At 50.5% G+C, this 14,994-nt stretch overlaps 1 protein-coding gene across 28 annotated transcripts in view; it reads right to left on the bottom strand.

The window, feature by feature from the left end:
- The window catches only part of ODF2 (outer dense fiber of sperm tails 2), a 30,006-nt gene extending 18,168 nt beyond the window's left edge, over window positions 1–11,838 (bottom strand). The window contains exons 1-8 of one of the 28 annotated variants that reach the window (XM_005213316.5): window positions 10,873–10,976; window positions 9,509–9,741; window positions 8,070–8,160; window positions 7,103–7,219; window positions 6,766–6,891; window positions 2,275–2,445; window positions 1,236–1,396; window positions 380–509 (exon numbers count right to left, since the gene is read on the bottom strand). In XM_005213316.5, the coding sequence (XP_005213373.2) occupies window positions 380–509; window positions 1,236–1,396; window positions 2,275–2,445; window positions 6,766–6,891; window positions 7,103–7,219; window positions 8,070–8,160; window positions 9,509–9,540 (828 nt within the window). In that variant the 5' untranslated portion in view covers window positions 9,541–9,741; window positions 10,873–10,976. 28 annotated transcript variants of the gene reach the window in all.
- Between the last annotated feature and the right edge of the window lie 3,156 nt (window positions 11,839–14,994).

Here is a 14,994-nt window from a genome sequence, read left to right as displayed (position 1 = left end):
CTGAGCCTGCCGACAGTGCCAGGTGGAAAAAGGGGCCGGAGAGTTCAGTGTGGGTGAGCGCAGTTACGGCAGGCTTCCTGGAAGAGGTGCACTTCCTGGACGATACACTTGGTGCCTGATACTTGCAGGAATCAGATGCCTGGATTTACTGTGATCCCAGGAGACCCATGATGACATCTCCTCGGAGGCCCCAGCTACCAAAGGTCATCTTTGAGGGTCAGGCCCCAAAAGTGAGAAGAGGGGAGGGGGTGCTGAGGAGTTAAGAGTGCCCTTCCCTGGCCTGAAGATGTCATAAAGTCAGCATGATGACTGCGTGGCCCCTTCAAGTGGCCCCTCTCTGGGCCCAGCACCGGGCTGGGCGGCTCTGGCGGCCGCTTACCGATTTCAGTTTCCCGATGGTATCCTTCAGGGCCATGACTTGTTTGGCAGCAGCAGCCCCATCCATTTCAGCCTCCACCAGCTTGGACATGAGGCACTCCTTCTCCTGCTGGAGGTGTTTTTTCTGCAGCCTGGGGCCAGAAAGAACAGGACCCTGTGAGCCGCCCCCCAGGGCCCTGCCCACCTGACACTCCGAGGCTCGCCTCACAATGCCCTGCGAGCCTCATCTCCTGGTCAGGGCACAGGAGTGGGGGAGGGGGCGGGATGGCCCTCCAGGCCTGCGTGGCCTTCTGCAAGGAAATGCGGTCACCAGAGCAGGGCCTCCACACCGGTGACGTGCTGCCACCTGCTGGTCTCTCAGAAACCAGTGTCACCGCAGCCCCCGGCCACTGCCAAGGCCACCTAGCCACCATCTTCAGATCCACTTCTGAGCTCTCCCCTCCACTCTCCCCGCGTCTGGTCACACCGCTCCCTTGCTTCCAACACCCTTCAGTGGCTCCCAAGCGCCCTCAATGCAAATGCCTCCAAGTGGGCACCAAGAGCCCCTGCCAACCTCTGTGGCAGCCCTGCCCTTGGTGCACCCTGTTCCCCTCGCTCTGGCCTGCTTTTTTCACTTCTCAGTCACAGACTCTTCCCACCTTGGGGCCTTCCTGAGACACGATCCTGCGACCAGCCGTGTCTTCTGCCCCTGCACCCACCTGCCTGGCTCCTAGCTGTCCTGCGGGACTCCTGTTTTTTTTTCCAGAAAGGTCTCCCCGATACCCTCCCCCACTGCACTCTGCGGGGAACCAGGAGTGCTTTAGTGACCCGGGGACCGGGCCGGCGTGCGGGCAGGCGCCCAGGGCAGGGCCGCTCACATGGTGTAGTCCTTCTCCTCCTTGATGCGCTCTATGTTGTGCCGCAGCACCGTGTTCTCGTGCTCGGTCTCGGCCAGCTCTTGGGCCACCTCCTCCAGCTCCTCCTTCCGCTCCTCCAGGAACCTTTTGGCCATCTGGCGCTCTCCCTTCTGCATCTTGACCTGTGTGGGGGCACGCAGCCAGGGCCCACTGAGGGGAGGCAGCCCTTCCCCGCATCTCGAGGCCCGTCGCTCAGGACCAAGGCAGGGCACCTTGGACTGAGTGCTCAAGTGTCATGGTGGGGGGTGGGGGTGGGGGTCCTCTGGGCGCAGCTCAGTCAGGCGTCACAAAGACCCTGGGCGGTCACTGTTCCTCTCATCTCGAAACTGAGGAAATGGAGGGGGCGGTGCCTGGGTGACTTTCTGCTTGGGCACGGAGCCAGGATACCAACGGTGGTTTGGCTGGCACACCACCAGAGGAGGTGTCACCAAAAGGCCCCTGCCCCGCAGGCTGTGGAGGAAGGCGGGCCTGTTGCCAGGCAGCCACCAGCCCCAGGTTCTCTGGGGAGGGCCCGGGGGTCCTGGGCGTAGGGGGCGACCAAGGACACAGGCCCCACAGGCAGCCACAGCCTGGAGTCCACGGCCACTTCCCCCCAGAGACACAGCCCAGAAACTGAGGACAAACTTCCTCCGCCTCTCTGGGGCATTGCTTCATTTTTTTTAAACTTCTGCATAAAAATGGAAAACAGAGGCCCTAGAGTTCCAGTCATTTCATCTCCAAAACAGGGACAATAATACCATCGACTTCATTTACTGTTCCAAAAAAAAAAATCAAACCAGGCCATCCATACAGAGCCCCCGGCAAGGTCAGGGCCAGGCCCAGGCCCGGGCTAAATGCTTGATGGAGAGGAATCCCAGGTTGCCCTGACTGCCCCCCACAAGGGCCTCTGAAACCCTGGGAGGCTGCAGAGGCAGCTGGAAGGGGGTGTCCACCAGGACCCCACCTGACAGGTCTCCAGCGGCCTCGGGACACTAGTCAGTCCAGCCCCTACCTCCCTCACCTCAGACTTGAGACAACCAACCGCGTTCATTAAACTGTCAATCTTCTTATCGTAACGGTTCATTTTACAGTGGCCGGAGTCGTCATCTTCTGTAGAGAGGTCACTTAACCGCATCACGGAGACCAGCTTTTCTGAAGATGGTGGCGTGATCTCCAGGCAGTGAGGTGGATTCTGATGTAGAGGAGGGAGAAATACACGCACTCACAAGGCAGAACTGCAGCCCCTGGTCCCACCAGCCCCGACTGTCCGCTGGGCAGGAAGAGCGAAAACCCCTAAAGGGCAACCACGGGGACCCAGAGGAAAGGACACACCAACCTTCTTGGCGGAACGTTATCTCATTACCTACCCTCGTTTAAATGATGTTTCTGAAGCTCTTCTAATATAGAAATAAAAAGCCTGTGTTACAGTGTCAAGTTTAAAATGAAGGACATAACATATTGGCAAAAACGGTGATTCCCAAAGCTGGCAAGAGTCTAGGGCAGGAGATACTCTCAAACACCCGGGTAGACATGAAATACGCCAAGTGTTTTAAATGAATATGACTACATGATAGTGGATAACTGCAAAGGCACACAAAGCTTCTCTAACAGGTATTTTAAGGACAAGTGGAGATCTGAATTTTGACCCAACACTATATGATTAATATATGAAGTTGGGAAAAAAAGATAGAAATGAAGTTTTCAGGATTAATCATTGTTATTTTGGCATAGAGAAAATGGTATTAGAAAAGCATACAGACTAATTTAGGGTTAAAATAGTGTGTCTGGAAAATATTTACTTAAATATATCACAGAAAAAAATATTTTTAAAAAATGCGTGTGCCCCTCGGAGAAGTTTATGTAAAGCCGAGTAAGACCTTTGAGACTTCAAAAAGAAATTCTAATCTAGGGGCCAGCATTTCCATGGGGTTTTGATACATTGAACTTTTTTGACTCTCTCATTCTATACATTTATTCCAGTGCATTAAGTTATTGCTACTTGTCACTATTTGCAGTTTTTTGCTTCTCTTAAGCTAAGGTGGTTAAACTTCTGTGCCAATTTCTAGGGCAAGATGATGGCTATCAGGAATAAAAGGATGTGTTTTACAAGCGTGTAGCTGGTCATGTCAAATAAGTAAGACACATAGGGTGCAATTTTAAAATGTATGTGCTCTGTATCCCAATACACTGTATTTTGAGGGATTTATCAAGAATAACTAAGAATGTGAATCAATATTTAAATTCAAGATAGGATATAGATAAATGTACAAGAAGATAGTACAGGTCAAAAACTTCACAGTACACAAATGCACACACAATGGAATAAGCCTTAACAAAATAATGAACAATGTAAACACAGTCAAAATATGAGGGAAAAAAGGTTGTTCAATAAGTAAAATATAATCCCACTGCTACAAAAATCAGAAGAACGAGTATAGTCACAAAAAAAGATCCAGAAAGCTGGCACCTAAAGTTACAGGGGTCTTTTCAGGGTGGTGGAATTACAGGTCTTTTTTACTTTCTTCCCTGGGCTGATTTTGATTTTCTGATTTTTCAACAATGACTGTGCATTGCTTTTATAAGAAAAAATGTTATTCTTAATCTATAAAAGGAGGACAATAGGAAAATATATAGATAGTATGATTATAATTGAAAAAAAGAAAAAACTCTACATCAGAAAAAGTGATAATAAATGCACCAAAACAGTAACAGTTTCACTGGTTTCGTTCAGGGGTGAGAGCAAGAAGAACAGGACCAGAGAGGACCTTCTGGGGAAGCTGGTGATGCTGTTTCTGGAGGCGACAGTTACCAGTTTGTAAAAAGTCAACAAGCAGCATGCTTCTGATGGGTGTGCTCGAACTACAAGTGATTGTCTCTTTTATGGTATTTTCAACTTTCCATCATAAAAACAGATGACTTGCTTAATAATAGAGGGGGAAAAAACCCAAACGTGCTTTCTCCCAAAGATATCTTAGGTAGCAGAAGCGGTTTTAAAAATCAAACAAGAATAAAAAAAAAAAAATCAAAGAAGAACCCCCACATCACACAGCAGCTACTGGAGTCCATGTCCAGCTCCACCACAAACTTCCTCTTCCTAAGGTCTTTTCTCTCTTGTCGATAATGGAAAGGGTGGGCTGAGGCCTGCTGGGAACATGAAGGCCACTGAAGAGTGGAGACGAGCTAGTCCGAGAGGACAGCATGAGAGACAGCTACTGCTCAAGAGACGGTCGGGCATGTCTCTGGGCCCCTCCATTTCCAGGATTCTGTGGCCCCAGGCCTGGAAGAGGCACTGAGCTTTCCAGAGGGGACCATAGCTCCTAGTAACCCGTGTCAACAGAAAGTCCATTTCCACAGCGGCATGACTTTTGATATTTGTATTTCAAAAAACTACCTAAGTCTCTTCACTAAAAATTTAAAAAGTGCTTTAAACTATAAAATATATTATGTGAAAAAGACATTTAGGCAGACCACAAAAAGATAAAGCAGTAAAGCCTCCCACACCCAGAGGTAATCACTGCTTACTACGTCTAGTATTGCCTCCCAGAAAATGTTTGTACATACAAACATATTCATACACATGTGGACACACAGATGTCCTTTTCTGCACAAACAGGGCCACACTCCGCATGCTGTGCTGCTTGGTGCTTGTAGAGACATCCGCCTGGATCTAGCAGTGCTTGTGTGGCCTTTCATTGTATGGATGCATCTTAATTTTAACCAATACCCTCCTAACAGTTAGATGGCGTCTAATTTTTCCCTAATACAAACAACGCTTCAGCAAACATCCTGTTACACACAGATTCCTGTGCTCTTCTGTGACTTTTTGAGCATCAATTCCCAAGTGCAGAACTACAGAATCCATGTTTAGATAAATGCTGCCAAACCATCCACTCAAAAACTATCTAAAAAGATTTGGTGATACCCCCATATGCTTGTCAACAGATATTCTGAATCTTTTCAACTTCTTTCCACTCAACAAAAATGACAGCTTGTTATTTTTTCGAAAATGTAGTTGGTTCTAATTTCCATTTCACTGATTGCTAGTGAGGTACACATGGTAGAAAATCTTAGAAATCATTTTAATTCCAATCTTCCTTGGACAGAGATGTCAGAACACTTTTCATGTACTCCCGAGAATACCAAACTCCCTTTGTCTCTTAGGGATTAAAGAATCAGGGAGTCAAGAGCATGAAGTATGACTCTAAACTTCAAAGTAATTACGATTATTTCTAATTTTAAAATAAGCTCTCATAAAAAGAATAAATCTTTCAAAATAGAGCAGGCCTCATCCTCTTAAGATATAGTCATCCCTCGGTATCCACAGGGATTGGTTTCAAGACCCTCATGGATACTGAAATCTGAGGGTGCTCAAGTCCCTTATGTAAAATGGTGTAGTATTTGCCATGTAACCTAGGCACATCCTCCTGTACACTTTAAATTTTCTCTAAATTATTTATAATACTTGATACAATGGAAATGCTATGTAAATAGTTGCCGGCACACAGCAAATTCAAGTTTTGCTTTTTTGGAACTTTCTGGATTTTTGTTTTTTATCTCTGGAAGGTTGACTCCACAGACACAGAACCGGCAGATATGGTTGGCCGACTGCCGTCTCAAGGCCTTTACTTGTCTCAATCATGAGACTTCGGTCTAAAACACAGCCATAGGCCTTGTCTTATGGTTGGGTTTCTTCACTGCAATTGACCAGAATGTAAGCGTAGAGGGCAGAGCTGCCAGTTTGCAGCTGAAACCCCAGTGCACAGCAATGTCTCAAGAAATGCATGAATTACTGCACAGAAGGATGGACGGACAAGCAAAACATGTTGAGGCATGGCCAAAAAGAGACAACAGTTCTCCTGGTACCTTGGCAACTAATACTGAAGGCAATTATTCCTCAGGAGATTGTTTCAATGTATGTTGTTTTTAAGTTTCTGGCCACTCCACGCGGCATGTGGGATCTTAGTTCCCTGACCAGGGATAGAACCTGTGCATTGGGAGGGCTGAGTCTTAACCACTGCACCACCAGGCAAGTCCCTATTCCAGTGGTTCTGATACTATCTACGGAGTAAGTGCATGGTCTCTTATGTGGGTGACCACAAAAGAGAAGATGCCTTCCTGGATGTGTACATTCGGGTATACATTTGTCAAGTCTGCTTCAGACACTAGCACAGTATTAGCTCCTCACATACAAATCAGAGAGGCTCCAGGTACCACCTCTAGAACAAGACACCCTGAGCCCTACCTCCAGCTCTGCCACTCCCTCTGTGACACTTCACCTCTCTGAGCCTTGGGTTCTCATCTGCACCTTGGGAGAGTGGGTGCAGCTACCACGTTACGGTGTTGGAAGGACTCGAGAAGATTCTCGTACTTTCAGGGTTTAGCAAGGCACTCAGTAAGCGGGACCCACTGGGACGTCTCTGAGAGCTACAGCCAACCCTGAACCGTACCGAGCATGAGGCCTGCTAGAACCTGACCAGTCCGAGAAGAAAAGCCTGAACAAGAATGAGCCTACCTCCCAATTGCATCCCACATGCCGGGCGGATGATTTTCCAGGGGGCATCCAAGGTACCTTGGTTTTCACCCGGACACTCCGCCGCACATTCACGGTGTCCCCTTTCATTCCGCGCTTATGAGATTTCTGTGGAAAGGGACAAACCCAGGGTCACTTCCCTACACAGCTGGCCGTGGCGTCACTCTGCAAGTGGCGTCCGCTTCCAACTCTGCAGGGGAGCCTCTTCTGACCAAGGCTACTGCTGCCTTTTCTGGGTGACTGTCCTGCCTACCTTCCAACCAGGCGACTGACCTCTGAAAGTGAGTGCGTTGGCCTCACCCCCCTGGCATGCTCCTACCTGGCTGTTGGTCGCTGACGTTTTGGAGAGTTTTTTTATGTGGACGTGGACAGGGGTGTTCTCATCCACGTGAACATGTAAGGGGGGAGTTGAAGAGCGGTCCTTCATGGTTCGCTTCTGGCAGGCGGGGGAGGACAACACAAAAAAGGTTGATCTGCGGATGAGTAAACTGGGCATAAAAACCGAGCTCACAGCCTCTGGGGGCCACTGAAAGCCTAGCCATCAAGCGAGCAGGACAGCGACCAGCACTACTGGCATGCAGGCGGGAAGCGAGACGGGTGTGCCGTTCAGCAGGCTCATGCAGAGATGCCAACTGAAGACCACTGGGGAGACCCAAGGCCACCCAAGAACAGGGGCTGAGCGACCCACGAGTTCTACACAAGAGCCCTAAACCCAAGGCCCCGGGGTCCTCAGAGCTCCATCTCTTTGCAAGCCTGCTGGAACGCACGGCTCCTCCTGAGACGCAGCACAGCACAGCTGGAAAGCGGGTGAGGCCGCCATGCTAAATCTGAACGGGGCATGCGGATTAGCATGGGAAACACACAGAAGGGTTAGGGTGCAAGGCACAACAAGCAGCAGGCAGGTAAAAGACGATCAAGACAGAAAGCTGGAAGAAATGCCGAGATGAGAAGGTTGTACAGATTCTAAAGACAACATAAGCAGGGCCAAACACAGACCCCCTCGCCCACCAGCAGCTCCTATCAGTCCCAGTTCTTTTACATTTTTTCCCTTCTTTCTTTTTGGAAAATTTGTTTTATGATTTTTGAAATCTGTCCAGAAAGATTAGAGTAAGACAACCTCCTCACACCCGGCAGCCTTACCACAGGCAAAGCCAAATCGATCCATGAGCAGTCTATGTATGAAGGCATGTAACAGAGCGCCTGGCCACCGGGGTGCCAGCAGAAGCGTGCGTTTTTTTCTGGCAGGGCCGCAGGTGGAGGGGCTGCTCCGAGCGCATGTCACCTACCGTCACGGTAACACTGGGTGCGCCGCAAGGTGTCCTCAAGACCTTTTTCTGCGTGAGACTCGTTACTCCGTTCTTTCCACACGATGGAAACCTGTACCCAGGCACAAGAACCAGATTATAAGCAGAAACCTAGGGCTCTTTTATTTCTTAGCTCTCCAGAAGCTATATACTACATATGGCTAACGAGTTCACGGCTAGGAGAGCCAGTCTGGAATTACTTGGCTCCTTTGACACGAGCACCAAACACTCATGGTGTGCCTGGCAGGAGGATGGAGACATGGGGCAGTGAGCATGCGCAGCGCTGGCTTTTTAGCCTGCCATTGCGTCACACGTATTGTGACCTTTTACTGAAAGGCCCAGCTGTCATCCTTTCAGGAGATGAAAAGCAAACAGCATGTGGCTAACAGTCAACATAGTAGCCTGGATGAGGGTCAAAGTGCCCAGAATACTGCCTGGAACAATGCTCAGTGAACGACTGACCAGAAAAGACAGAGCCATAGGCTCTGGAATAGTCTCTGTGACTCAGTCTCATAAAATTAACCATCATATATTCAACTAAGAGGATGAAAAATGATTATTACCTAAAATATTTCACTTGCTACCCTTTAAGTACCTAAGAGGTAGGGTTATTATCATTTAAAAAAATTTTTGTAATACCACATCTTACTTATACATAAATGGCCCCCTCACCAAATACGCAAATAAAGCAAATATTTAATCTCCAAATTTTGGCAGAAGTACATCCAAGAACTCCAAGACAGGAAGGGACTTGCGATCCATCCCACTGCCTAAAAGACAGACCCCCAAAATACGACCTTGTCCTCACCCTCCATTATTTTGGGGAAAAAAACACGCAACATAAAAACGCAATGAAAAATTCTGAAGCACTTTAACACACACTTTGTTGTATGTATGTCACACCTTGGTAAAAAAGAAAAAAAAATAGAGTCCTACTAATCATCTAGCCAAGGAATTACCAAACCTGGGTAGACAGGTGTTTCTCCTCCTCAGATTATTTGTGAACACTTAAAAGTCAATAGATGTGGGAAAGCTCTCTTTCTCAGTAGGCTTTCCATCAGACTACCTGGATTCCATCAACATATGGCTAACTGCAACATCCACTTCTTACATGGTTATTTACTTACACCTAGCCTCCTTTCAAAACAGATCTGAGCCTAGTATTCCAGTGACAACAATGGTGATCCTATTTGCTACCAGAAACTGGGGCACCTGAGAGGGCCAGAGGGAGGCAGAGAGGGTATCATGTGAGTGCATTTTCCTCCTTCCTCCGAAAAATTAGTTTTGAATGTTTTGGTCCAGGCCTTCAGTACACAGAAACAGGGAAGCTGAGAAAAGAATCCTTCAGCCAGCCCGACCTGGGAGCCCCTGCCCACGTTTCCCTGCCCTGTTGGCAGAGGTGCCCCCCACAACGGCAGTACCTGGGGGAGCCGCCTGAGGATGAGGCAGACATGGTTAGGCATCGAAGCCCAAAGGTGGGCAAATGGGTCAGCAGATTCTGGCTCAGGGGGACCCAGAGGGGCTTGTCAACGAGAATCTCAGGGGCCCGGCATCAAACGTCCTCTCAGGGGAGGAGGGTGGAAGCTTTAGGGGTGGCTGTTGGATGAAAACTTGGGAGACGCTCCTCTACTGTCCAAGTCGCACAGCAACTGTCCTGCCAAAGTTGGGGGGTGGGGTGGGGTGGGGTGGGGGTGCGGGTGGGGAGGAAGATAGGAGACAGGCTGAGCGACCCGGCGGTGAGAGCTCCGCTCCCCAGGGAGGGACAACAGGGGGCGGAACTTCCAGGGAAAAGGACCACCACACCCAGGCCCCCCAGCGAGACGGAAGGTGGGATGGTCACCAGAGGCGGGGGTGGTGGAAACCTGAAATGCTGGCTAGCGTTGCGAGGAAGTTGGGAGAAAACCGCTAGGCCCCAGGTGGGCCCCAGAGGGCCGGAACCGGCGCTGGGAGCTGGAGGGATATTCGGGGCGGGGCCAGGGCAACAGTCTCCTAGGAGAAGGGGCGTTCCCGGCAGAATAGACACCCGAGGAGGCCAATAGCATTTGGAGGAGGGAGGAGCGGAGGCTGACGGGGCGGGGCAAAGGGGGCAGCGAGTGGGCAACTCCTCGACGGCCGAGGGAAAAAATACTCCAGAGGCGCAGCAGCGGCGGCCGCTGGGATTTTAGTATCCGAGTTAAGAGCGGGTTCGACGCCGGGTTGTGGCAGGGAGCCGAGGGCAGGATTCCCCAGTAGGGAGGCCCGCTGGACCAGGGAGGCCCTTCCAAGCCAGGGAGGCAAGCCTCGGGAGGCGGTCTCCGAGGACAGCGTTTGCCTAGGAGGAGCCCGGCCCAAATAACCGCCGGGCCAAGGCGCTCCAGGGAGGGCGAGGCGGACGGGGCGGGGCCCACCGGCCGGGGCAAAAGAGGGTGCGAGCCCAGTCTCCGTCGGCGGAGAGAGGAAGGACGACCACCCACCAGCGGGCTGGAAGGGCCCCGTTTCTGCCCATAGAGAGGAGGGCGAAGCCCTGCCGGAGGGCAGCAGAGGAGGAGGTGGCAGAGCGCCCTGCTGGTGTGGCCAGGTGAGGAGAGGCCCGCCCGTTAGCGGGAGAAGGCCCGCGCCGGTGGGCGGGGCGGGGGCGGGGGGTGCTCGTCCAGATTCTGACCGGAGTGGGACAAGCGTGCAGGCGGGGGGCGGCCTGGGTGCGTGGGTCGGGGGGTCTGGGCAGCAGGACCAAGCGATCCCGACGGACAGCGCCCCCCCCCCCCCACCGGAGCGGCCTGGGTCCCGCCTCCCAGCGGCCTCTCACCAGGAGCGACACGGCTGCGCCCAGAAACGCCGCCTTATGAAGTCGTTGAAGTCGGAGGCCAGGGCCGTGCCATGGAGACGCCGCGGCGGATGCAGTCCGGCCCCGGCGGCGACTCCTCCCCGCTTCCGCCTCCTTTTCCGACACCCGGTCGGCAGCTCGCCCATTGGCCAGTTCAAACCCCCCCGGGAGCCTCTCGGGTTTAGCCATTTAGGCCCAGCCCCCGGCGTCACAGAGATGCCTTGCCAGCCTCAACCGCAGCAGAAGCCCCGCCCTCTTCCGGGCGCCGCGCCGCGTCGCCATGGAGATGCGCGACGCCACCGACGGGCCAGGCCCCGGCTTGTCTAGCCGTTCAAGGCCGAGCTTAACCCCCCGCCTCCGCCATTTTCACCCTATCGTCCTCGGTTTCCCTCACTCAGGGTAGCAACCAAATTCCAGCCCGCTCTCTCTGGTTCGTATTGGGCCACTGGGCTCAGAGTGAACCTGTGAAGTCGCTCAGTCGTGTCCGACTCTTTGCGACCCCCATGGACTGTAGCCTACCAGGCTCCTCCATCCATACAATTTTCCAGGCAAGAGGACTGGAGTGGGTTGCCATTTCCTTCTCCAGGGGATCTTCCCTACCCAGGGATCGAACTCAGGTCTTTCTGCATTACAGGCAGACGCTTTGCCGTCTGGGCTCAGAGAGGGGTCACCAAATATGTTTGTGAGTCCGCAGCTGCTGCCCACTGCTTCTGGAAATACAGCCCTGTCTCTTCTCCCCCTCCGTTAGTGCAGAAATGGACCCCCACTTCTGCACACCACCCAGACTCTCTCGCCGTCCTGCACTATCTGTCTTCGTCCAGGCTGAAGGAGGGGGCCGCGCGTTCCCCTAAATCCTCACCACCCTCCTGCACACTATACTCCCGCTGTGTGTACGGACCTATTCCGCTGAAGTTCTCGCTGAGTCGCCATCTTCTCAACTATGCTTCACTGTTAGCCAATCGGGGTGGGGGGGTTGCTGTCACGTGGCTCATGGAACCACCCTGGATTCTGGAAGATTTGGACATCCTCAGGGCCAGCCTGGTCTCAGTTCCTTAACATCCTCATCTACGTGACCTTGCCAGCACCTCAGCCGTGCAGGCCCAAGATCTACACACTGGTCCACGCTAAATCTCAAGTTCCAGGTCCCCTCCCCCTCCAAACAAAACTACTACTTCTGCCATCCCCCCCCAATCCCCACTGTCTAGTGCGTAGTCATTCCTCGATGTTAGGGAGCCATCCACTCCCTTGATCCATTCATTTTCTCCCTGTTAAGTGATGGAGCCCCAATCACTACTTAATCCAACCACATGAGTGAGTCTCCCCAAAAATCAAACACACAAATCATTTCCTTCACCCTCAGCTGAGCCTTTATCACTGTCCAGCAAGTGTTTACCACACTGGCTTTTCTAAATCTTTGCCTCTTCCACATCCCATACACCAACTCTCCTTTTTCATAGAGGGAAAAAAAAAAAAGCCATCCAGTGGAATTTCCTCCATCTTCTCTTCACCTTCCCTCACCTTTAACTTCCACCACCTTATCCCCCCACTTGAAAGGAGGTGATGTCATTCTAAGCAGCCCAAGATAATCTCCTTGTTTACAGGCCTATGTCAAACATCTCTGTGGAATGTCTCTTGCAACCCCCAGCACAAGAGCTGTTGATCGATTCTCAGTGCTCCCACATTCAATGAACGAACATTAAGTCCCTAACTGCGTGCTAAGCCCAGTATAAGGGACACCAAACTAACATGTCCCGCTTGGCCTTTAAGGAGCGCACAGCCAACCACTTTAGCATGACCAGATGGGATGCTTCCTCCCCAACCACTGGAGGATTTGCCTGTGGGTTTGTCCCCTACCTACCATCTTAGGAGGGTCTATCTCAGTTGGTGCAGTTCTTTGGGGCCTTTGTGATAGAGAAGGGTGGAGAGCTCACCCCCTTAATACAACACATGCACACACACGCGCTAGAGGTGAATGACAGGAAAGATGAGGAAGATCTCACAAGAAGAGGAACAGAGAAGCATTGGTGGGGTGCTGAAGACAGGGGAACAAGGACACCTGTAGTATGTGAAGGATGTGTGGTTGGGAAGAAAAGAGTGACTTTTAAAGTATAACTGTGGTCTGGCTATCTGTCCCTTTTGTGGTATTTGAAAAATGCAGGTACAGAATTCAAATGATTCTGATATTTTTTAGCTGTACCATGCAGCTTGCAGACTCTTAGTTCCCCAACCAGGCATCAAACCCACTGCCCCCTGCAGTGGAAGCAAGGAGTCCTAACCACTGTACTGCCAGGAAATTCCCCGATGTCATTTTGGATCTGGATCGTGTTTTATGCACTTTCAGTTCAGTTCAGTCGCTCAGTCGTGTCCAACTCTTTGTGACCTCATGAATTGCAGCATGCCAGGCCTCCCTGTCCATCACCAACTCTCAGAGTTCACCCAAACTCATGGGCATCGAGTCGGTGATGCCATCCAGCCATCTTGTCCTCTGTCATCCCCTTCTCCTCCTGCCCCCAATCCCTCCCAGCATCAGAGTCTTTTCCAATGAGTCAACTCTTCGCATGAGGTGGCCAAAGTACTGGAGTTTCGGCCTAAGCATCAGTCCTTCCAATGAACACCCAGGACTGGTCTCCTTTAGGATGGCCTGGTTGGATCTCCTTGCAGTCCAAGGGACTCACAAGAGTCTTCTCCAACACCATAGTTCAAAAGCATCAATTCTTCGGCACTCAGCTTTCTTCACAGTCCAACTCTCACATCCATACATGACCACAGGAAAAACCATAGCCTTGACTAGACAGACCTTTGTTGGCAAAGTAATATCTCTGCTTTTCAATATGCTATCTAGGTTGATCATAACTTTCCTTCCAAGCAGTAAGCGTCTTTTAATTTCATGGCTGCAGTCACCATCTGCAGTGATTTTGGAGCCCCCCAAAACAAAGTCTGACACTGTTTCCACTGTTTCCCCATCTATTTCCCATGAAGTGATGGGACCAGATGCCATGATCTTCGTTTTCTGAATGTTGAGCTTTAAGCCAACTTTTTCACTTTCCTCTTTGATTTTCATCAAGAGGCTTTTTAGTTCCTCTTCACTTTCTGCCATAAGAGTAGTGTCATCTGCACTTTATCTTAGCCAAAAGGACAAGAAGTGATGGATCGAATTTTCTGAATTCAAGCCACTTAGAGCCTGGTCAGCACCAGCCACTTTGTTATTTTTTTTTAAGGGAACCACCCAACACTGATGAGGATGTTGGGAAACAAGCAGTCCCATACATCGCTGGTAGGTTTAAAAATTGATGTAACCTTTTGATAGGATGATTGAGCATTGTACACCAAAAACCTAAAACCCAACATCCTCTTTGAGCCAGAAATTACACACTTGAGAATATATTTTAATGGAATAACCATGGAGGTATATGAAGATTTCACAGAAATTCTCCTTCAGCCCTTGTTGTCTTTAACATGACTTTCCTTGAACTCCCCCTTCTTTACCTTCCCAAGAGGTGAGAGACTCAGGGAAAAGGGGGAAAGGAGTCCCCTCAAGCTCACCTATAGACTAGGCAAAAAAAGGGCTCCATGTGGTCCAGACTTTTGGAAAAGGAAACTTTGTATGATTCAGAGCAAAAGCCGAATTTAAAAAAAAAATGTAATTGATAGTATGTATTTACCCAGTGCATGCTCAGTCATGTCCAACTCTTTTGCAACCCCATGGACTGAAGCCCACCAGGCTCCTCTGTCCATGGGATTTCCCAGGCAAGAATATTAGAGTGAGTTGCATTTCCTTCTCCAGGGGATCTTCCCAACCCAGGGATCAAACCCAGCTCTCCTGCATTGCAGGCGAAATTTTTACCACTGAGCCGCCTGGGAAGACTAGTGTACACCTGTGCATATTCTATCTAAAATCTGGTGCAAGAATGACTGATTCAGGGACTTCCCTGGTGGTCCAGTAGCTGAGATTTCACTCTCCCAATGCAAGGGGCCCAGGTTTGATCCCTGATCAAGGAACTAGATCCCACATGCTGCAACTAAAGATTCTGCATACCACAATAAAGACTGAAGATCCCATGTGCCACAACTAAGACCTGTACAGCCAAGTAAATAAAGATTAAA

This window comes from Bos taurus, chromosome 11 (genome assembly GCF_002263795.3).
Source record: "Bos taurus isolate L1 Dominette 01449 registration number 42190680 breed Hereford chromosome 11, ARS-UCD2.0, whole genome shotgun sequence".
Lineage (NCBI taxonomy): Eukaryota > Metazoa > Chordata > Mammalia > Artiodactyla > Bovidae > Bos > Bos taurus.
Note: the sequence above shows the minus strand (reverse complement) of the source record. Positions and strands in the feature narration are given on the sequence as shown.